A 22,935-nucleotide genomic window follows, 5' to 3' on the forward strand; every position below is an offset into this window, starting at 1 on the left:
ATGATAAATGAAAGTGCTAAGAAGGCATGGTGTTTGTGAGGGAAATGATAAAATAGGAAAATGAATGTGGAACTCTCCATAATGTGAAGAGGGCATGTTAGACCATGAGAGAACAATTGGAGATTGTGGACCGGCTGTGTACAATTATTTATGAAGAATTAAAAAAGTAATTACATTTTAGGATTTATTTATTTATAAAAATATTTTAACTATATATTTGATATATGTTATTATAAAATATAAATGTGGATAAATGCGGTGCATTTGTCGAGTCTAGGATGACAATAGGTCTGATTGAGTTTGGGTAGTGTATTATTCAGACCTCGTTGATTCATCTTTGGACTCATATCCGCCTCTGATTCGTGCTGATACTCGTTGGGTCTGCTATCCAGCTGATCTGCAGATACCTACAAATTCAAAAACATTAAAAAAATTGTGAATAATTTATGCAATTGTGTGTTTGTTTCCTACATTTTATATGTTATTTAGGTAATCAACAAAAAAAATTATAAAACATAATTTAAAGTTTTAAACACATTTTAAATTGATTATTTCAACTTGTGATGTAAAATTGGTTTAATAAGAATTGTTCAATCAACGTAATATTAGATTACATACAATTAACAAATAATATTACATCACTACTTAACAATGTAACATTATATCAATCACATTTATAAATTAATAATATAATATTATGGATTAAATTTTGGATTGGGCTATTTTGGGTGCTCTTAAGAAACAATATATCAATCACTGCTTAAATTTCTTAAGAACAAAAATTGAATTGCACGATTTTGGGTGCTCTTATAAAGAGTTGTTTTTCCTTATTTGGTTCTAACTTTGTAATTGAGCTTACTAGAAAACATGTATAGTTAGATATTACTCCTTTCCGTTTATAAGACCTTTTTTTATATAATTTTGCACTAATTAAGGAAACATCAAATAGTGGTATATATTTATATATTATTAGTAATAAATTTGATCCATTTTATCTTGTCATTCTAATTATTTATAAAACACTTCGCTGAAAAAGTCCAAAGGTTTATTTTCAAGTTCACGAGGACAGCTTGAAAATAGTTTTGAAAATTTAATAGAATAGTCACTGAAAATTGAAATAAACTCAGGATCAATTATGATTTAAAATACAACTCATCCTAGTAATTGTGATTTAAAAAAAAAATTAAAATTGGAATCAATTATAAAAAAATAGCCAAAATATACTAGACTTCGAACTTATCGTTTTTTATTTGAAAATATTATCTTAAGACTCCGAGACGCGTGGATTACGTGGAAAAGAAAAATATAGTTATTTTATGCGTTACGTTTAAGAAACTCAAATTATGATTATACCTTTTTTTATGGATGTTTGCTAACTTAGCATAATATTAAAACATATAGTATCTTTGACCGGTACTCAATTTAATTATATTAAAAAATAGTATGACTTTAGGATAGTATTTTTATTTTTAATCCTAGTTGTGTACGTAATTGAAAAGTGAAAACGAGTTTTCTACGTTTAAGCATAAAAGAGTTAGCAAAGATGAACGTAAAAAGAGTTTAGGATAATATTTTTATCCAAAATTGGACATAATTTTTTCATATTTTAATCCGCAAAAATACAACAATGATTTAAAAAATCGTGTAACTGAAAATGGAGATGATACAATCTTTGATTCATATATTGACCGAAATGATCAACCCAAAATGAATATGGGACACAACATCAACACTAATATTTGAACAATAATCAAAATAGATGATTTTCTTTGAACATATAATACTATATAATATGAACACGTGAAAGATTACTAAACAAAAATATTTTTCATTTTCTATCTATGTAAAACAATTCTCTAATTTCTTAATGATTATCATTCAAAAAGTCATTTTTAGAACAAATCTACAAAAATACCATAGAGAGTGTCGGCCTCATTAAACTTGTATATTTAGTAAATATACACATATAAAAATACACAGTTATTAAACAAATTAGTATAACTTAAGACCAATCCTTAATAAATATATGTCAAAGTATAAAGTGATAAAATTATGTTACTTTTAAACTAGTCATTAATAAATAAGTTAATAAAATATTACTTTATTATATATACAATATATTATTTTCTATAAAACATGTAGGAATTGATTTTAGTTTTAAAAAACAAATGAAAATTTTCATGATAAGCATCCTCTACGTTTCCAACTCCTAAATTTGTGAAGAAAAGTTAGCTATTTATTCACATTCCAAATGACCTACCATGTTAAAATTAAGAACTAACCCTCACATCCCAAAAATAAAACTCTTATAAACTCATTATTTGTTCCACATTAACACAACCCTATTAATTTCCTACTTCTATCTTCAACCCTATTTGGTTGTCCCACATTTGTAGGACTCCATCCCTACTTCCACCCTAAAATCTTCTCTTCCACCCTAAATTTAGTTCCCACAACCCCTTCTCTCTCCTCCTTCTAAATTCTATATTACCCTATCAAAAAAACTCATACAACATAACTTCCAATTTTTCAATTCCATTTTTTTTCTTTTCTTTTCTCTTCCTTCTATGGAAGAACCCAACAAAACTTTGTTCTGATAAATAAGAAATAAAAAACCGGGTGTGGGTTATTTTTGGCCTTTTTTTCTTTTCCTCCCATTTTCTATCAAAATTTTCCGTTGAAAAGAAAAGCCAAGAATTTCCCCACACCTGGTTTTTTTTTTGTTTCTGATTTCCGAGAACGATCGATATTGAAAACCCTTTTCATAAACCATCCATCTATTCGTAAAGTTTCACTCTTTTCCGATTTCATCATCATTCAATCACACCCCACAATTACGTAACCATGTCAAACAAGATAATTCTCCGGCCGGCGGCGTCATCGAGCCATCACCGTCTGCAACCGCTTCTACAAACCCAAACATCGAAGCACAGTTTCGGCGAGGTGGTTGGTGGCACGGCGGCGGAGTGTGTGGCCGTGTGTTGCTGCTTCCCTTGCGGCCTAGCGAATTTCATCATCCTTGCAATATATAAAGTCCCGGCTGGGCTGTGCCGGCGGATGCTGAAGACACGGCGGCGAAAGCGGCTGTTGAAGGAGGGAAGGTTTCCGCCGATGAATCGCCGCCACTGTTCTTGCGGTTGTTGTGAGTTCAATGGGCTTAGAATTCATCCAATGTGTGCAAATGATGAATCTGATATAAAATCTATTCATTCTGTTGAGCCTGATGATAAAGATGCTATAGCTCTTGAGAAAGAAATGTGGGATAAGTTTTATGGCACTGGATTCTGGAGAAGCTCTTCTCGTAGAGAAACCTCTCCTCAAACACAACCTAACAATATTGCTCTTGTCCATAAATCACATCCCCATATCACTGTTTGACGACAAGAGATCGTATGTTCCCGAACTGTGTCTGATTCCTCGTAACGAATCAATCAGAATATTACTTTCTGTTTTGAAAAAAAAAAAAATTCTTTTATTCATATGACAATATATGATTGACCCAAAATAGAGAATGAGATATCGTTGAAACATGTTATTATTGTCCTTACTATTTGAAAGATGGGTGTCAGGCTGAAGACAAGCTTTTAAATTGCGGTCACTATGATTATAGAGAGAGTTAATATAATCATAACATTTTATCTCAAGTATTTACATTTGTGGTTGTAACTTGTATAACAATATTGCATGTTTTGATTGGGATAATAATTTAAAATCATGATGAGGAACTTCTTTTTTGTTTTTGATATTGGCAATGCAATGTAACTTTGTTGTTTTGTGATAAAGTGTATTGTGATTGATATCAAGATGTTATTTGTCCCTAGAGTTTGATGATGAAATTGGCACTTTTGGTGTTGGTACTATTCAGTAATGTGCATATAGTGACTTTTTGTTTTGATGTTTGAACTCAGTGTGTAAATTTGAGCAAGTACCATTTCGTTTTCAACTTTTTTCATGTTTCTGTTGAGTTTTCCAATGAAATATATAAGGTAAAATTGTGTATAAAGTACATATTTTGTGTTAAAAGTTTTCATATATGGTAAGTTGGCCTATGTTAAACTAATAATAGATTATTTTATTATATCTAATAGTTTCCTCTCGAACCAATTTATTTCGAGATTTGTATTTATTACTTTCTAACAAATGTTATTCTTACTAATTAAGTCTTTGACCTAACTCAATAATCGGGCATTATGTGTAAACTTTTGCAATGCTAGATTTGATGCTATATAAGATGTTTTCTTTATATATATTTTTGTTTGTCATTTATTATATCAAAGACCATGTAAGTATGATTTGTCAAAAAAATATCAATTATCTCCACTAATGACATAATAAACCTCATTTGCTCTTCCTAGTTCCTTCTACCAAATGTAAATAAAATTCAAGACTTTAAGTATATATCAACCCTTTTACTAAGAATATTTTTAGAAAATCATCCAATGAAGCAAGATTTGTATTATTGTTCTTGTGGTTTTAATTTTACAAAGATTTTGACGTATACCTTTATATATAGAATATGTAAGTCATATTAAGATAGATAGTCGAATACGAATCCTCTATTGTCAATTCCTGTACCTTTCTCAATTCCAACGACTTAATCCTAGACATGTAGAGATTAATATATTATTTTTATAAAATAATGTGTTGCTTTTTTGTTTATTGGTAAAATCTTATTCATCTCAGACAAAGAGACCCATAAAATATGTGAACAAACTATCTTTGTTGCTAATGCAGACCAAATCAGGAAGAGTTGAGGAGCATCCTACAAAACAAAACAACTTACGTAGAGATATATTTAATATATATTTGGATACAAATGAATTTTTGTTATCTGATACTATGCATAACAATTATTTAGGATTAAACTTAAATTTGAATCAAAACTTTAATGCATTGTTAATATTTTATTACTTGTCCTTACATAAATATATTTTCCACGGGTTTCTCTATGATATCAATTTATATATTTGAATCTAATGTGTGCGGTTGAAGTGAGTTGAATGCATAGTAGTAATTAGAGCTGTCAAAACGGGCGGGCCCAGTCCGCCTGGCCTGCCAAAGTTCGAAAATTTATAGGGCTTGAGTATTATTTTATGTACTTTTTATTAAATTCAAGCTTTTTAGCCGGACCTGGTCGGGCTACCCGTTTTACTTATATGTTTTAATCTTTTTTGAGACTTTTGACTTGGTAATAAGCACTAAATGAAAATTTACAAAACAACTTATAATAAAAAATAGATAATAAATGTTATGTTATTATGTATTTAATTAGATTTAACTTTACCACAAAAATATAATAAAGTAAATAATGTTTACAACAAATCTGAAATCAACATAAATTGTTTATCATAGAGAACTCCACACCACCAAATTTAATATAATAGTTCACAATGAAAGTGTTGATAAAGAACATACAAAAGATAATATTTTTATTAGTATCAAATGTTTATATATTAAAGTGAAGTTACAAATTATATTGTGTTAGAGAGTGAGAGTCCAATAGAAATAGAGATTTAATAAAAGAGTTATGTTAAAAATCATACACGTGGACTTTACATCACGTCTTAACTCAAATACAATGTATTAGATCTATAAGTTTGGTTGCATTTGGCATAACAAATATGTTAAGAAAAATTATACGTTAATATCAAATAATATATTTTTTTTTTGAATAGTTTAAATATGTTAAAAAATATTTTTTAGTTTATGCAGGTCGGCCCGCCATAACCCGCAACTCGCTTAGGGCGGGTTTTGGCTACTATTTGATATGCATAAATTGTATCTGAACTTTTTAGCATGGCCCGGCTTAGCCCAAACTTGATGTAGACTAGTCTAAACCCGTTCAGGTAGCCCATTTTGATACCTCTAATAGTAATAAATGTGACAACATCCAATTCAAGCTATCCTTTAGTTAGTACTTTAAATACAGTTTCTAGGTGAGCCAAGTTAAGGTGACCCGTGCATGTATATCCTCGAAGTTATATCATTGTGCCATATGACCTTGTCTTCTCACATGGGTCCCGAGAAATAAGAAGAGTCAATATTGATTATCAAATCTTATTTAAACGATCAAGATTAAATGAAGTGATTATACGATCAATAACTAACTTTTAATCATAATTATCTATGCATGAGTGTAAGACCCAAATTTATTGTTCTCACAATTTTTATTAGAATTGTTCTCACTTGAGTCACTCCCTTTATATATATTGTCTTCTTGTACAATTTTATTTTTGTTTTATCTTTTGACCCTTACTTTCTTTTTGCAAAGACAATGGTGTAACTCAACTTTGGGAGGACCTTACCCTGCCCATTTACCTAGTTTTGACCTGATCATGATTGTGTTCAAATAGAGGTGGGTCTTATTGAGTCTATGGTTGCACTCGAGTTAAAAAATTAGATTTGAAAAATATTGGGACATGGTAAAGAGCAAACATGATTCGACCTGACTTCATCTCATGATCACTTATTCATTAAATTTATACGTGTCTCTATTCAATTGTGTATATAGTAATAACATCTCCTTAGTCGAAAATATAATTCATTATCTAATTTTTCTATATATATATATATAACATTTCATATTTCAAATTACATATCCACAATTATAAGTAAAATATTAAGAAGACTTTATCTAACAGAAATATGCATTATATTTAATCAGGTTTGAGTTTAAAGGCGGACCCGATAAGGGTCGAGTTAGCCTCATATTTAGAGTCGAGTCTGGGTTCAAATAAATGACATTACCAACACTTAGAGTCTAGTAAGAGACAAGTCTTATACGACCCATGCTCACCCCTACTCAACACTCTTATTTAAATGGGCCACACACTGTATTTTTAGATTTCTTTCTACATTTTTTCTCCATAAAAATGCACCCAATATGTATGTTTGTTACTTACATTTTTCTTTCTACTTAGTTTTCGCTTTTGCTCTTTGTTTTTTTATTATTTCCGAAGCACTAAAAAAATATTAGGGCGAGAAATGAAAGTCTAATTTATCAAAACATTATAATTATGTGAAACTCTAATTTATGATATTTTGTTTGTACTATTAGTAGTATTTCTTCACCATATGAGTAAGAAATTAATTTCTTTTAAGATATGTAATTATCTCTCTCAATAATTATTATTCTCAAGAATTAAATATTTATTTTTTTGATCTTTTTAAAAATCTAGTATTATCTTGCACTACTATAAATAAAAAATATCATATATAATGACTTGGTTATCCTTTAAACAGGTTTTTATGTATGAGAAACAGTAAAGAAATAGATAAGAAATAAAGACATATCCAGAGAGAAAATATTTTGGTAGGGGCCACCAACTTTAATGATAAGAATAAGGTAGCCATATTAATGAGATAAAAAAATGTCATAAGATAGAAGTACACTACTTTGATATTTGATGGATCAAAACTCATAATGTTAGTAAGATAAATAGTACATTGGACCACATGTCTAAAGTCTATACATTAATTGTGGCCAGAATTTCATTGAGTTTTGACATATGAGAGTTCAACAGAAGAAATGGAAAAATCAAATGCTATCTATTTCCACAAGCATAAATGTATAATTCATCCTCTACTCATGGTTATTAAGATAAAATCATATTATTGATAAGACGTTGGTCTAGTGATGTAAGGTATGCTAGATATCCAAAAAAACCAAATGTTAAAAGTTTAATTCTTGTGAATAATACTTGTTGAGAGACTCGGTCACACACTCCGAAAGGAATTGGTTTATTACTTAAAAAAATAAGAGAATATACTTGATAGTACAAAAAAGATAAAATCATGTTAGAAGTAATCTAATCTAATCTATTATCAATAAAGTTAGCCTAAAAATCTAATCTATTATCACCATAATCAACCATTACTCCATGACCCATGTTCCTTTGGTAGATTGCATAATAGAATTCACATTTTCTAAGCTTTAAATATTGGGTATGAATATGATGATCATGGCCTCTTTCTCTTTCACACATCATATATGGTTACATGCTATTATGAGTATTACTTCATTTAAGTATATATTTGTCACTCTTTACATTAATTTTATAAGTTATTCAGAAATCATATGGTGAATTTAATATATGATATATCAGGACTAAAAAATCATCGTTCTCTAATTAAGCATTTTTTTCTCAGATTTGTGTTTCACTTTTTAATATACCACTCTTTCTAAATAATTTTTTTCTATACACCCACGAAATTGGGATAAAACTATTTTATTTACCTTTCAATATACCACCCTCTGTTAGTAATTGTTATTTTAATAAATTATCTTTCAAAATTTTCTCTCCACTTATTTGAATGGAGATTAAATTTCTAGCGAAAAATTAACTATAAAAATTTAATAGAGATATTTTAGTCAAATTATATTCGATTTTTATATAATTTATATTGATTTCTTAAATTGTATGAATAATCTTAAAAATGAAAAGTTTTAGAACACAAATAGTAATTATGTTTGTCATGATTTTTTTCTTTTTCCTTAAGTGTTGTTTACTCGTGGTCTATTCTTTAAGTAATATATTTATTATTGGTTCTACCCATTCATTATAAATAATAAAATAATTAAGGGTAAAGTTATACTTTAATAGAAAAATATAATGCAGAAGATCAATAAGTCCTCGTCTGAGTGACATTATGACTAATCAACAGTTCAGATATTAGGTCAATACAAATTTCAAATAAAAGACTCTGAAATACGAGAAATAAATAATATTAAAAGGTCCAGAAATGACTAATCTATCATATTATGGCATTGAATATTATATATTATAAGAATTAATCATAATCAAACTTATGGTTAAGGTTATCTTACTTTATAAATAGGATAGTTATCAAGATATGCACCCTACATAAATTTGAGTTTACTTTTTATACATACTAAGTATATTATCAAACATTCATTCATCTATATTACTTATATTTAAAATTTTCAATAATAATTATAGTTAAAGGAGGAATGATGTTTGATAGTATAAAAAACTCTCGTACTCTCAATATATACATATTTTTCTAAGTTTACCCAAATATATAATGAATTAAGGGGATATCATAAAGTAATTAAGAGACTCTAAATATAATACAGGATTACACTTTTGGCCAACTACTTTTTCCGAGAGAAGCACACATCATTGACTTTCTTTTAGAGATATATAGAATTGAAGTCTTAACCTCTCGAGTCTAAGATAACTATAGAACACAGTTTTAGCATAATCACATTGACACCATCATGTCAAAATACCAAGCCCACTAGGAGGATGAAGCACAACAAAATGAGGAGAGGGCTTTGAGCCCATCCTTTATGGCAAATAAAATCCACCAAATGCTTCAAACTTGGTTCTATCATCAACCATCATCCTTGAAATGAATAGCAAAGGTAAATGAGGATTTGCATGTGGAATGAAGGTTCTATGGGCTTAAATTGGGTTTGGGTTTCTTCCATGAAATTGGGTTTGGCTCCAATGGATCCATTCCAAAATAGACAAAATTATTTCCTCAATATTCATGTATATTAACCTAAGAAAATAAAGTGGTATAAGAGAATAAATTATCTCTTATAACCACTAAAATTATGATATATATTATATTTAATCATTTTTCTATAAAATATTTCTAAAACCAAACAAAAAAATACATATGTCATACTTTTATTGATCGGAGGAGATTAATCACCTCACAGTACAAGGGGATACTTTATTATGTTAATTTGAGGATGCAAGCGATATAGATAACACCATTATGATAAAGATAAAGATTTAGAATGTAATATCTACACACTGTTAATAAAATATACATAATTAATTTATCATCCATCTTTCTTTTGCATTTTTTAAGAGTAATAATTAAATATGAATAACGAATAATACATTATTGATATATAAAACTCTTTCGTTATCACACCTTATATTTATTTCAACTTATATTTTTTCAACTTGTTCCTTAATGAAATGGATCATTCCAACAGTGATATGTTGTTGAAGTGACAACATAATAGATATAGAAGTTAATAGAATCAATTCATTAATTAATTTACATTTAAAGGAATAAAATATGATTCTTATGGTTTCCTCTGATACTGTGTGACAGGGTTGGAAGAATTTGTGAAGGTAAAGTTAAAGTATCATTCCCTTTTCTCTTTCTTTTTTTCTTCCTTTTCTTCTTCTTCTTCATCCTTATCATTTCTTTCACTCTTTTCATTCATCACTTCAATGGATCTCTAGTATTCAATTCTCGATCTCATGTTATCACCCTCTATTCTGTTTCCTGATCCTTGATTGTTTTTTCTTCAATGGAGGTAAATTACTTTGTTCAATTTTCATAAATTCTCTTTTAGAATTCCTTATTGTAAAGTTTCAATTTTTATTGTTTATTTTATCTGGGGTTGATTTTGATTGCAATCTTATATGACCCTTTTGATTTGAGATGTTAAAGTTTTATTCTTTTTGTTTTGATGAATATAGTTATGGATGATGATTTTATTCATGCTGCTAACGATGATTTTCTGGATGATTATTAACGATGATGACATGTTTGAGCCACACTTTTTTTTGGTACTACCAAGGGTATCTTCTTACCCTTATGGTAAGGAACTAATCCATGTCAGGGTTCGTGGTTTTCCCTCCCAACTGTCGCTCCCACGAATCGAACCCTTGATCTTTGAGCACACTTTTGAAACAGGAATGATTTTTTTAAACTAATCAAATAATCGCTCGCACGAATTGAACCCTTGACCTTTGATTAGTGGACAATGATTTGCAAATTTCCATTATATTTTCTACTTTGGATCTTTTCATTTACACTTATAATTTTATCATATTTTATGTATTTTTTACTATTTTATGTACCCTATATTTTAGAAAAAATGAGTGTCAGCATATCGGATACTTGTCGTATCCGACATACGTATTCGTATCCGTGCTTCATAGATTGCAATAATTGAGAGGGAGAGATTGTGCTCTTAGCTCAGACTAGTTCAGAATTTGGAGAAGTAGGATTGAGCTAGTAATGTCTGTGTTTTATTTCATTGTCTTCTTCCTTTTTCACTGTGATCCTATTTAGATTCTGGATTTGTAGTTTACTTTTTTAAATGAGTTTTGTATAACGGCCCGGGATGGATTTCCTTTTTCTGCTTGTTCGCAATATTATACATTCAAGAGCAGCACCTGCACTTGTAAAATATTGCATCTGACTCTGAACTTGTGGGGTGATATATAGAAGGTTCCAGAGATGGAAGGCAAGACTGAAAGTCATATGATATCGGCGGTGGCATTCGTTGAAGGAGGGATTCAAGAATCATGTGATGATGCTTGCAGCATATGCCTTGAAGATTTTTGTGAAAGTGATCCTTCGACGGTAATATTCAGCTTTTGTGTGTCACACTTTAAGCAAGTTGGTTTTATTTGAAAAAACTTTTGCTTACTTGTTTTTCCCTCTCGTGTTTCAGGTCACTACTTGCAAGCATGAGTTTCACTTGCAGTGCATTCTCGAATGGTACATCTTAATATATTAGTTTTCCAAGTGTCTCCGAAAGTTTAGATTTATAGGCTCTTTATGTGTATGTATTGCTTTACATTCTTGATGTGTTATGTTGTTTGACTTGTTTACTATAGATTGTGTTGTTTCATTTTAGCTCGTGCCAATTAAAACACAGCAACAAAAGGCTTTTCCCAAGAGATGGGTTCGACTACATTGATAAAAAGGACACCATTTGTGTTCAGTCATAAACCAAGTCTTCCGATAAATGATTTAGATGCAAGTCCTTTTTAATGGCTTGAACTAGAGTTTCTCTTGGTGTCCCTTTACTTCTAACTATTGGGCTATCCTCCATCTGATTCATTCTTCTTATTAGTTTCCAACTCTCCGTACCATAAAAATGAATGGTACTCCCTCTGGTTCTATTTATAAGTCGCTTGCAACTGACTTACACAGACCAAGGCAAATCGGTAACATTAGTTATTTCCTTGGTTTTTAAAAAAAATCTGCAACATTTACTTTTTAACTCTTTTTAACCTTCAAGACAGTAATTGTTTTGTGCAAAAATGATATTATGAATTTTTAATCACTCCTACATTAATTTCATTATCCTACTTCCATCATTTTCACTATATAACCCACTTTACTAAAAATTTCGTGCAGTCCATTAAAAAAACTGAACTGCTTTCGAATCCCCTCACAAGTGTATTTCATGATTCTCAAGCCTTCCCCTGCAACTACTAACTTGCAAATAAACGTAATAGAGAGACAACCAAATCACATCTAAGTTGAGCTCATTAAGGCCCCATCTAATGATTTCCTTCAACAGTAATTTCTAATTGAATTTCATTTATGCATAACATCATTTCTTTTGAAAACTCATATTTGTACACCAATCTTGGTAGTAAACATATCTTGGTAGAACCTTCAACTCTACATTGCAAAAAACAGTTAAATAGTTTTGAAGTGAGATCCTACCTGCTTGGATGCAAGATAAATGTGAATTTCATTTATTGCATAAACCAGTATCTTCACTACCTTTTAATTTCTTGAATGAATATATGTGGAAATTTTAATTTCATTGACTTCTAGCATGGATCAGAATTCTGTCCTATGTTTTGGTTCGTCCCGACTTTTGTCAATGTGAAGATCGATAATGGTGGTTATGTCTTCTATTTTGAGAACTAGCTTGTACTGGTTGTTTTGACCGGAAACCAATGAATTGACCTATGTGTGTGTAGTCTGGATTTTTTGTGTCGATGAAGGTTCAGTGCATTGTTGAAGATATTGTAGTTAATATCAAACATTTTTATACATCAGAAGTTTCTGATCTATTAAGCATATTTTATATGATCGAAAATAAAAAAATGTACTTTATGAGCTATTACTACCTCTTGTTTGTAGGTGTCAGAGAAGCTCCCAGTGTCCGATGTGTTGGCAACCTATTAAACTGAAGGATCCTACCGGGTTGGTTATGATTTAGCTTTTCAGGTCTACTATATCAATCTTTTCTTCATTATGATATTAAGCATCTAAGCATTTTATGGCAGTCAAGAATTGTTCGAAGCAGTAGAGCATGAACGGAGCTTGAGGGATATTCCATCAAGAAATGCTGCTATTTTTCATCACCCTGCCCTTGGTGATTTCGACTTCCAGCAGGTAATGCTTCTATCAGTCTTCTCCGAGTGTTAATTTAGTTGTCTCGTATCTTAAGCATATGATAATTCTACAATTTATTATGGTAGTAAATTTTCTCATTCTGCAGTTACGCATCGGCGACTCTGATTTCGAAGAGCGAATAATTCAACATTTAGCTGCTGCTGCAGCAATGGGAAGAGCACAACACCGTGGTAGGAGGGAAGGGCATCGAACAAGATCATCTGCTAACCGTCATCCACAGTTCTTAGTATTCTCAAGTCAGCCTAGCGCACCTTCAGGCCCCGATTCAAGTCCTGGAGGGGGAAATGAATCAGCTTCAATTCCTATAGGAAGTTCGTCTACCATAATGACATCTGATGGAGATGAACCAGCACAGCAGATACCACATCTTCAAACTCAAAGCTCTTCCCCGGCTCGTGGATCTACTGTCATGGCAACAAACTACTCTAATGATAGGTAGTTATGACCATCTTGTTATTATCTGTTTCGGTTACTGTTATTATGACTGTATTATTTATTTACACATATTACTCTCCCCTCTCTTGTATCATGTGTTTACTACACACATCTCTCTATTATGAACACCTACTAAAAAATCCTTGTATATATAAAAAAAATGCTATGTCTAAATCTAAAATGTTGTCAAGCCTAGTAGATTCATTATCTAAGCTATAAAATTCATGAATATCGAGGTCAAATGACATTCTAGCCATGTTTGGTTGTATAACTTGAGAAAATGGGATGGGCACATTCATTTGGCATAGCTGAACGTTCAATTCAGCAGCACCAAATGAATGTGTCCTTCCTCTTTTCTTAGCAATTAGCATATGATGCCGAACAAGGGTGGGAATGTCATTTGACCATAAACATCTTTATGACTTTTGGTGAATATAGTTTTATGTAGGTCTTCATAATAGGGCGCATAGCCGCATACGCATAGTAAACAATTTAGGGAGGGGTGAAAAATTTAGTCTATTTTCTTATTATCTTGTTGATTTTGTGGATTAGTGAAGTTATACACTGCAAAATGCTTGCTTGCAGAGGCTTTGGTGGTCATTCTTCACCAGTAAACCAAGATAGAGCGGGACCATCAGATTTCCAGTCATTTTCTGATTCTCTACGATCAAAATTTAATGCGGTGTCCATGAGGTATGATTTTCTAGAAAATAGTGGGTCTAAGCATAACTTTGCATCTTTAATCAACTTATTTAATATTATTAGAGCATTATGGCGTTGTTCGATCCATATAGCCGAGCCCACCTAGTGGGACTAAGGCTTGGTTATTATTGTAACTTATCTAATATTATCTTATCTCGTGGCTAAGATACAAAGAGTCAATTTCAAAAGGCGCGAAGGGATGGAAGGAGAGGCTGTTCTCTCGTAATTCTTCCATGTCAGAAGATGGACCAGAAGCTAGGAGAGAGGCAAATGTTGGCATTGCCAGTGTATCCCGATTGATGGAATCCCTTGAAACAAGAGAAAATAATAGAGTTGTGGGTACTTCTATGTCAAATCATTTGGAGGGTCGCTCTATCAGAGCCGAGGCGAGCAACCAGAACAATGTTGAAGGCAGTGGAGAGAACTCTTCACATGATAAGAATACTACAGCTGCGTGTTCTGCTGGCTCACATTCAAGTTGAGCTCTATTTTGTTTCTGTTAATGCATCTTTCCTCAGCATGTCATATTTGGAGGTGAGCTTCAATCTGTCGAAACCTTTTCGGTTCAGGACAAAATCAACCGATCTTATTTCATTTGTTAACTGAAAATACCTGTTTTGTTTCGTATGATAAATGCCACCAACTGTTGAGGGATACCTTAATACTTTGGTAGGATTAAGTGTCCCTAATACAATTGATGTTTAGACTTAAGGTAGCATTTGGTAGATCTGTAGGAACAGGATGAGATAAGGAATATGGGCTCGGTCCCATGTTTGGTGAATGCGATGCATTTTATTAATGGAACAGACCAAGATATAGGGTCAAAGCATGACCATTTCCGTAAACGCGGAATACAACATTTATGTCCTATTCAGTTCCATGGTCACCAAACACAATATACATGACATGTTCTGTTCTATTCCATTCCGTTCTGTTATATTCTGTTCCGTCAGCATCGCAAACGCTACCTATGTTTATTCAGAAACGTTTTTGAAACTGGAATGTTTTGAATGTTATGGTATTACTCAAACAGGTTTATTTTTATTACCTCAATCCTATGTTATGTTTTGTAACTTTTTGTTGAAGTTGAATTGGTACCACAAGTCTCAAACTTGTGATTTTTCAGTAGAGCATGGGTTTAAGATGCTGTAGAAAAGCAACGAATCTATCAGCAAAACATTAATATTAGGAGAATAGTGTATGTGTGAAATAGTTCATTAACTATATCCCTTTTGGTGCATTTAACATAGTTCATTATGACATCGCTCGATCTATGTAGCTGACTTCACCTAGTGACATTAAGGCTTGATTGTTGTTTGTTCTCGAAACATATTTGTTCTCATCTGTGTGTTTTTGTTATAACTTTCTCAGGCTAATTGATTCCCCAGATATGACATGGTGAGGAGCAGATGCTTTAAACATAGTCATGGATCTTATGTTCTAGTTTGAATAAAATTTACAATATCAAAAGACACTTGTGTTTGAAAGCTAAAAACTATTGTTTTCATGTATATACACATTTTGCCCCATGAACAGAGTGAAAATTTGTAGGTAAGTGTTTGTGGACAAGTTTTGGAAGTTGCATGTAATGTGAACATGGATCTACCCAAATGATAAAATGTTTTGAAATTTTATATGAACTTATGTTGATGGTTTGTTCTACTTTTCCAAAAAAGAAGAAAGGAAAATAGATACTTGTATGTTTGGATTATAGCTTATTTTGCATCAGGAGAAAGAACACTAAACGTGTAGATGTCTAAATAGCAAGTTTTAAAAGGAAATTCTTGTTTCAAAATACCTTTTTTACTTCATCATGTTTGTTTTTGAAGTGTTTCACAACTGATTCTTGGGACAATAGTGAAACATGAATACAGTAGAGGTGTAGAACTTTTATCTGTTTGTGGTTTAATGTGATTATACGGTGACAATCAAGCCTTAGTTTTACTAGGTGAGTTCGGCTACATTGAGTCGTGGATTGAATGATACTATAATGTTCTATCATAAATCATGTTTGTTGATAAGATATTGATTTCTAAATTTGATTATAGTCTCAAATTGCAAGTAACTAGTAATAAGTTCACAATTGTTTTGAGGTGTTAATAACTTACACATGACACAACAAAGTCTATATGGCGTTGTTGTTATTAAGACTTTAAACATATTCAAATGCAAACAAATTCAAGACAAGTGTTAAGAACTTTACACTTGTAGGAATGTTTTATTATATAATTGAATCAAGACTTTAAACAAATTCAATTAAGTTGCATGTGTGTTGTTTGACATAATTCCCATACTGAAAAAATTTCTAAGTAAAAAAGACCAAAGTAGTTATTGTTCTAAGGTTGACATAATATCTCTTATCCATTATTTTAATGCTTTAATTAACAATGATACTCTTCAATGGTTATAGACTCACTGATCGTACCGATCCACTATGGTTGTTTCCTCATATCAAAGATTAGTACTGCATATGAAAACAAATATTCTTAAAGAGAATAAAGTATATTCTCATACAATATTACGACCAATAAAATCATGATATATATCTTATTTTTTTAGTTTTTAGAAATATTTTTGTAGAAAATGGGTAAATATGACATATGTCATGATTTCAGTAACTCTAGGAAATAAATTATCTCATAGTATAATGAAATACTTTATCCTTATTAAATGTTAATAAAATCACATGTTGTGAGGTTGGGCAATAGCATCATAATAATTAATGTTACTTTATTTATACTTTGTGATTTCGTAAATGAAGTGGAAAGAAAATTAATATGGATGATTGATGCATGCAAGTTGAACTACTAGTAGTGTGAGGGTGAAGTGAAGATTGACAATTGACAAAACAACCACCATTAGGGGAAGTCATGGTTTGTATTATAAATATATATATATATATATATATATATATATAGTTTTCTTATTGTGGACACAACATGATTCTAAATTGAAATAAAGGGATCATAGAAAATAAAATGAAGCTATTTTCAATAAAATGAAGCTATTTTTCTATGGTCCATTTATTGTATATGTCACCGACACTTCGCTTATTATGTTGCCTTTCAATATTCAACAATATGCACGTTTCTGCTAGGCTCCTTTTATATTACCCTCTTTTGCTTTGAGTTTAAACACTTGGGCTTTAAGATCTTACAATATTTCATTCTATTATTCTATGTTGTCGCATGTTCTTCTCATTGTAACATTGTTATATGAAAGATAAAAAAACAAATTGAATGAAACTTACATAAATAATGACTGGGAATATTATAATTCTTTTCATCTCTTTCTATGACATGAGAAAAAATATATAGAGATGTAAATGCCAATTTATTCTATTTTTTATAATCTCGTCAATGATATCTTCCATTTGACAATTTGTTGGGGGTAAGGAGTCCTAACAATAAGAAATATTCATTATATAAATCTCTGGTCTATTCGGTCGAGTTATAAAACATTTGATTTTAGGTATAACCAATGATATCCTCATATAGTAAGAGACTAGAAATTGTATCACTATGTGTATTATTTTATCATGTTTAGTCAGAAAATATTTAATTACTAAATTTTTAACTTAAATATATTTTTTGAACAACTCATAGTAAATGATATATAGAATGATACATTTTTTGGGAGCATAGGGTGTTCTCCACAATAAGTATCACAATGTGCTACTCTATGTGACACTGCTTGTGATTGATTGTAAAAAAATGCATAAATGTATTTAAGTTAAGAAAGTAATGATTAAGTATTTTTTCTGACTAATCATAAATAATGACATATGGAATGATACACTTTTATGAGATATCATATGTTACGAGGAGAACAGCCCATCAGTTCCTGGACCCCATTACAGTCTGTCATGAAACAAGCAATACTATACTTTCCTATGTACTCCATTTCTCATTCATTCATAACCAAACCAAAACACAACAAAACTAGAAAGAGAAACAGAAAGAAAAAGTGAGTGAGACTCTTCAACCAACCACACTTCATACTTCATACTTCACTTTCTCTTCCTTTTACAACACACAATATCAAACACATAACACTGAAATTCTCTTTTTCTCTCTTTCCAAACCAAATTTCTACAATGAACTCTTCCATTTCCATTTTCCTTCTTCTATCTCTCTTACCACTTTTTTCATTATCTTCTTCTTCATTTTCATCACCTCAAATCAATTCTAACTCAATCCTCGTTGCACTTCTTGATTCCCATTACACTGAACTCGCTGAACTTGTTGAAAAAGCACTCCTTTTACATAAACTTGAAGAAACCCTTGGGACCCACAACATCACAATCTTCGCACCAAGGAACCATGCATTGGAACGAAACCTTGACCCTGAGTTCAAGCGTTTCTTGCTTCAACCCAGAAACCTTAACTCTCTTCAAACGCTTCTCATGTCTCACATTATCCCAACCGCGATTTTTGCTTCACAACGGTGGCCGGCCACCGGCGCCGCCGTGCGGCACGAGACACTCGCCGGAGAGTATGGGTTGAGTTTGGGGGAGGATAGCTCCGGGAATAAGATTGTTGACTCCGCCGCCGTGCTCCGGCCGGATGACGTCATCAGGCCCGATGGCGTCATCCATGGGATTGACCAGTTACTGATTCCGAGATCTGTGCAGGAAGATTTCAACCGCCGCCGGAACCTCCGTGCTATTGCGGCGGTGATACCGGAGGGAGCACCGCAGGTAGATCCTCGAACTAACCGTTTGAAAAAATCAGCTCCGGTACCCGCCGGCGCGCCGCCGGTACTTCCGATCTACGACGCCATAGCTCCAGGACCGTCGATCGCTCCGGCGCCGGCTCCGGGACCCGGCGGTGCACGGCGCCACTTCAACGGAGAGCGTCAGGTAAAGGATTTCATCCAAACTCTGTTACACTACGGCGGTTACAACGAGATGGCGGATATTCTGGTTAACCTAACGTCGTTAGCGACGGAGATCGGACAATTGATATCGGAGGGTTACGTTCTCACGGTGTTAGCGCCGAACGACGAGGCGATGGCGAAACTAGCAACGGAACAATTGAGTGATCCGGGAGCACCGGAGCAGATAATGTATTATCATATAATTCCGGAGTATCAGACAGAAGAGAGTATGTATAATGCGGTTAGAAGATTCGGGAAAATTCGATATGATACACTCCGGCTGCCGCATAAAGTGGTGGCTCAGGAGGCTGATGGTTCGGTGAAATTCGGGACCGGTGAAGGTTCGGCTTATTTGTTCGATCCAGATATTTATACAGATGGGAGAATTTCTGTGCAGGGGATTGATGGAGTTTTGTTCCCTTTGGAGGAGAATGAAGAAGACTCTAATACTCAGAAGAGAACAACAACAACTAGTCCACTTGTTAAAGTTGCTGCTAAACCAAGGAGAGGTATAATGATTAGTCCTTTTTTTCTTGTTATTTTGTGATTGCTTGTGTCGTGTGTGATTTAGATGGCGAAACTCGGCGTAACGGTAATGTTGTTTGCCATGTTATTCGGATGTTATGGTGAGATTGAGCCGCATTATTTTGTGATTTAGTATGAATTGAGGATTTAGGAAGATGTGCTTGTTGTAGATAGTTAACGAGGTTTGTACTGTAGGGTTAGATTTGGTACTATCAAGAGTATCCCCTCATCTTTTACCTTATCTTTTAGGTAAGGAACTAATTCATTTTGGGTGCGTGACTGTCCCTCCCAACAAGTGTAGCTCTCTATAGAGTTAGATTTGAGCCAGTTAGTATTAAGCAATGTTTTTTAAAAACTAAACCTGTGGTTAAACCAGTAAGGTGTTTGTGTTATGGTTAAATCGGTTTAACCGGTTAAATTTGCGATTGAACCAAAATTGTTTCATCTATGATTTGCCTCGTTAAACTAGTCCGAGGATTTATATGAGTATATGACTGTACCCTGGAGATTAGTCTCTCAGTTATCGGATTAGAGATACTCTAAGAAACCAAAATAATGGTTAATTGGCCATTCTAAATGGTGAATTGGTCTTTTCTATCTGTTCTTCCTAAGAATTTCTGAGAACTATGCTGCTTCTTGTTGTTAGCATATGTGAATCTTTACCATAGAAATGGAGTTTCAAGCTACTTTTTGGGTTAAGTCTGGTTGAAGTAAGTTGAGGGAAAAGTTGTTTAATTTAAGAGATTGGCAATTGGAATGGTGGTATACTTATTTAATTTATCACTAAGTTTTCTAAGGCTTTCTGGAAATGCTGTAAGCATACTTTAACTTCTCCCTATAGGATGGGGCCAGGTGTGGATTAACCCAAATACCACATGTTAACCAGAGATCTGTTGTCCCATATCCAACTAACACGTTGTCCCGTGCCAATTATAATGAAGCAAGACAACAATACTAATGAACTTTTAACTGCCATGACATGTTTTCATTGGCTCGAGACAACATATGTGACAAAATCTGAGACAATATATCCCTATTCCTATTTCTTCACTTGACCTTTTACCATAGGAGTTTAGGTGATTCATATAGTCATCCCTTTTTTTATTAATATTCATGGTTGATACTTTTGTGGCATTTCTATTGGCTTCACCTTTCTAATTGTAGGATAGGTAACTTTGGCTTGAAAACACTTGGTTTTTGCTTTGCACACTTTACACACTTTGCTATTCTTCTAAGTCTTGGAACAATGTGTGTATGTGCATCATAGAAGAGCAATGTTGATTAAGAATTGAAGTGTGTTAATGGTGGGAGCTACTAGGAACTTTCCAAATACTAACTAATACATGATTAGAAATGGGTATTTTTCTTAGTAAGATTAGCTTGTTCCTTTGTCTCAACTCTCAACTTGTCCATGTGATTAATAATCAATCAATATAAAAGATATTCATGATGCCAAGCTGTAAGTCACATTCTACTTACCTCACCAGCCAAATTTTAGGTGCCAAAACTATGTGTCTATGGGTGTCTGTTTCCAATGGTGTCCGATTCTTTATCATGTACCAATTAGATTTTAACAAGTAATATAAAAAGAGGAGGGATCCACTTACTCCCAAATAAGTTTTATAAACTTACTCCCCATCATAGCTATCAATTATAGAGAAATCCAATAGTTTCAATTAATGAGTAAATCTAAACCGTTAGATGTTCATATAATTGATGTGAGAGTATCTGATTAGTGCGAGATAGGGAATAAAATTTGCACCCTCTATTATATTGTTTCATATCTTTGACTTAACATTTTTATAGTCAAACTAACTCCCTTATTATTTTGATTACCCTTGAATGTATAGATAATGATTATTTAGGAGGGATATAAAATTCTTTATCATCAATCATTTTTCTGAATATTTAACTTGTTTTTGCTTGTATGCATGTATATGACAATTTAATAGTTGACTTTAACACTATTTTACCTAATGTATGTGGCAGGGAAATTGTTTGAAGTTACCTGTAATATGCTTGGAGCTTTTGGAAAAGTCTGCTAATGGAATCGCTTTCTCAACTAATCGCTTAAAAAAATAAAAAATAAAGAGGGAATTTATGTAAACGTAATTAATGGTAAGTTTACCCATCATGCTTCGGTTTATTTACTGAAGAGTGGATACTTATTTTGATCCTTAAAAGTTTTCATGTATAACAATTTGACCTTGAAAAAATAAAAATTTAAAATAAAATGCTAAAAATATTTGACCAACAATTGATTTTTTGAGACTATTTTGGGGTTTTTAAATTTTCAGGATCAAATCGGTCTAAAATATTTCTTCTACTCTTTATTTAAATTCCTTGTATCAAAGACAGTTTGTTCTAAACCACACATTTTTTCAAATGCTTTGTGCAGTTGTAGAGTAATGAATTTCAATATAAGTGAATCTATAATCACAGAGGGTGATTATGTTGGCAGAATTTCCTTGTGGAAAATCCCAGAAGAAAACAAATTCTCTGTCATTTTGTTTCATACTGTAATTATATATCATCATTTTTTATTAAATTTTACTTTATGCTTATTCTCTGTATGCATAAATAACCTTGGAATACTTTTTGTTTCTTATCAGTTTGTATGTGAATCATATTCATACATAATAAGTCTTGGAACAATGTGTGTATGTGCATCATAGAAGAGCAATGTTGATTAAGAATTGAAGTGTGTTAATGGTGGGAGCTACTAGGAACTTTCCAAATACTAACTAATACATGATTAGAAATGGGTATTTTTCTTAGTAAGATTAGCTTGTTCCTTTGTCTCAACTCTCAACTTGTCCATGTGATTAATAATCAATCAATATAAAAGATATTCATGATGCCAAGCTGTAAGTCACATTCTACTTACCTCACCAGCCAAATTTTAGGTGCCAAAACTATGTGTCTATGGGTGTCTGTTTCCAATGGTGTCCGATTCTTTATCATGTACCAATTAGATTTTAACAAGTAATATAAAAAGAGGAGGGATCCACTTACTCCCAAATAAGTTTTATAAACTTACTCCCCATCATAGCTATCAATTATAGAGAAATCCAATAGTTTCAATTAATGAGTAAATCTAAACCGTTAGATGTTCATATAATTGATGTGAGAGTATCTGATTAGTGCGAGATAGGGAATAAAATTTGCACCCTCTATTATATTGTTTCATATCTTTGACTTAACATTTTTATAGTCAAACTAACTCCCTTA

The 22,935-nt window shown here is 32.2% G+C and overlaps 3 protein-coding genes across 5 annotated transcripts; all 3 read left to right on the top strand.

Annotated features, from left to right (window-relative positions):
• LOC109356172 lies at nucleotides 2,845–3,378 on the top strand. The gene has a single exon (XM_019599509.1). The coding sequence runs from the start codon at nucleotides 2,845–2,847 to the stop codon at nucleotides 3,376–3,378; it is 534 nt and encodes a 177-aa protein (XP_019455054.1).
• Nucleotides 10,019–15,717, top strand: LOC109356501 (E3 ubiquitin-protein ligase RHF2A-like). 3 transcript variants are annotated; one of them, XR_002108741.1, is made up of 9 exons: nucleotides 10,019–10,118; nucleotides 11,230–11,364; nucleotides 11,456–11,502; nucleotides 12,889–12,951; nucleotides 13,035–13,143; nucleotides 13,250–13,599; nucleotides 14,185–14,292; nucleotides 14,468–14,835; nucleotides 15,673–15,717. XR_002108741.1 is itself a non-coding variant. In XM_019599827.1 (8 exons), the coding sequence occupies exons 1-8, from the start codon at nucleotides 10,301–10,303 to the stop codon at nucleotides 14,781–14,783; spliced, it is 1,134 nt and encodes a 377-aa protein (XP_019455372.1). In that variant the 5' UTR covers nucleotides 10,171–10,300; the 3' UTR covers nucleotides 14,784–14,872. The 3 variants fall into 3 exon arrangements, 1 of the variants encoding a protein (XP_019455372.1); XR_002108740.1 differs by lacking the exon at nucleotides 10,019–10,118 and adding an exon at nucleotides 10,171–10,306; XM_019599827.1 differs by lacking the exons at nucleotides 10,019–10,118; nucleotides 15,673–15,717 and adding an exon at nucleotides 10,171–10,306 and having other exon boundaries at nucleotides 14,468–14,872.
• LOC109356500 (fasciclin-like arabinogalactan protein 15) lies at nucleotides 18,247–21,783 on the top strand. Its single transcript, XM_019599825.1, has 2 exons — nucleotides 18,247–19,688; nucleotides 21,694–21,783. The coding sequence occupies exons 1-2, from the start codon at nucleotides 18,398–18,400 to the stop codon at nucleotides 21,747–21,749; spliced, it is 1,347 nt and encodes a 448-aa protein (XP_019455370.1). The 5' UTR covers nucleotides 18,247–18,397; the 3' UTR covers nucleotides 21,750–21,783.

The sequence above is a fragment of the Lupinus angustifolius genome, chromosome LG09, assembly GCF_001865875.1.
Source record: "Lupinus angustifolius cultivar Tanjil chromosome LG09, LupAngTanjil_v1.0, whole genome shotgun sequence".
In the NCBI taxonomy this organism is placed as follows: domain Eukaryota; kingdom Viridiplantae; phylum Streptophyta; class Magnoliopsida; order Fabales; family Fabaceae; genus Lupinus; species Lupinus angustifolius.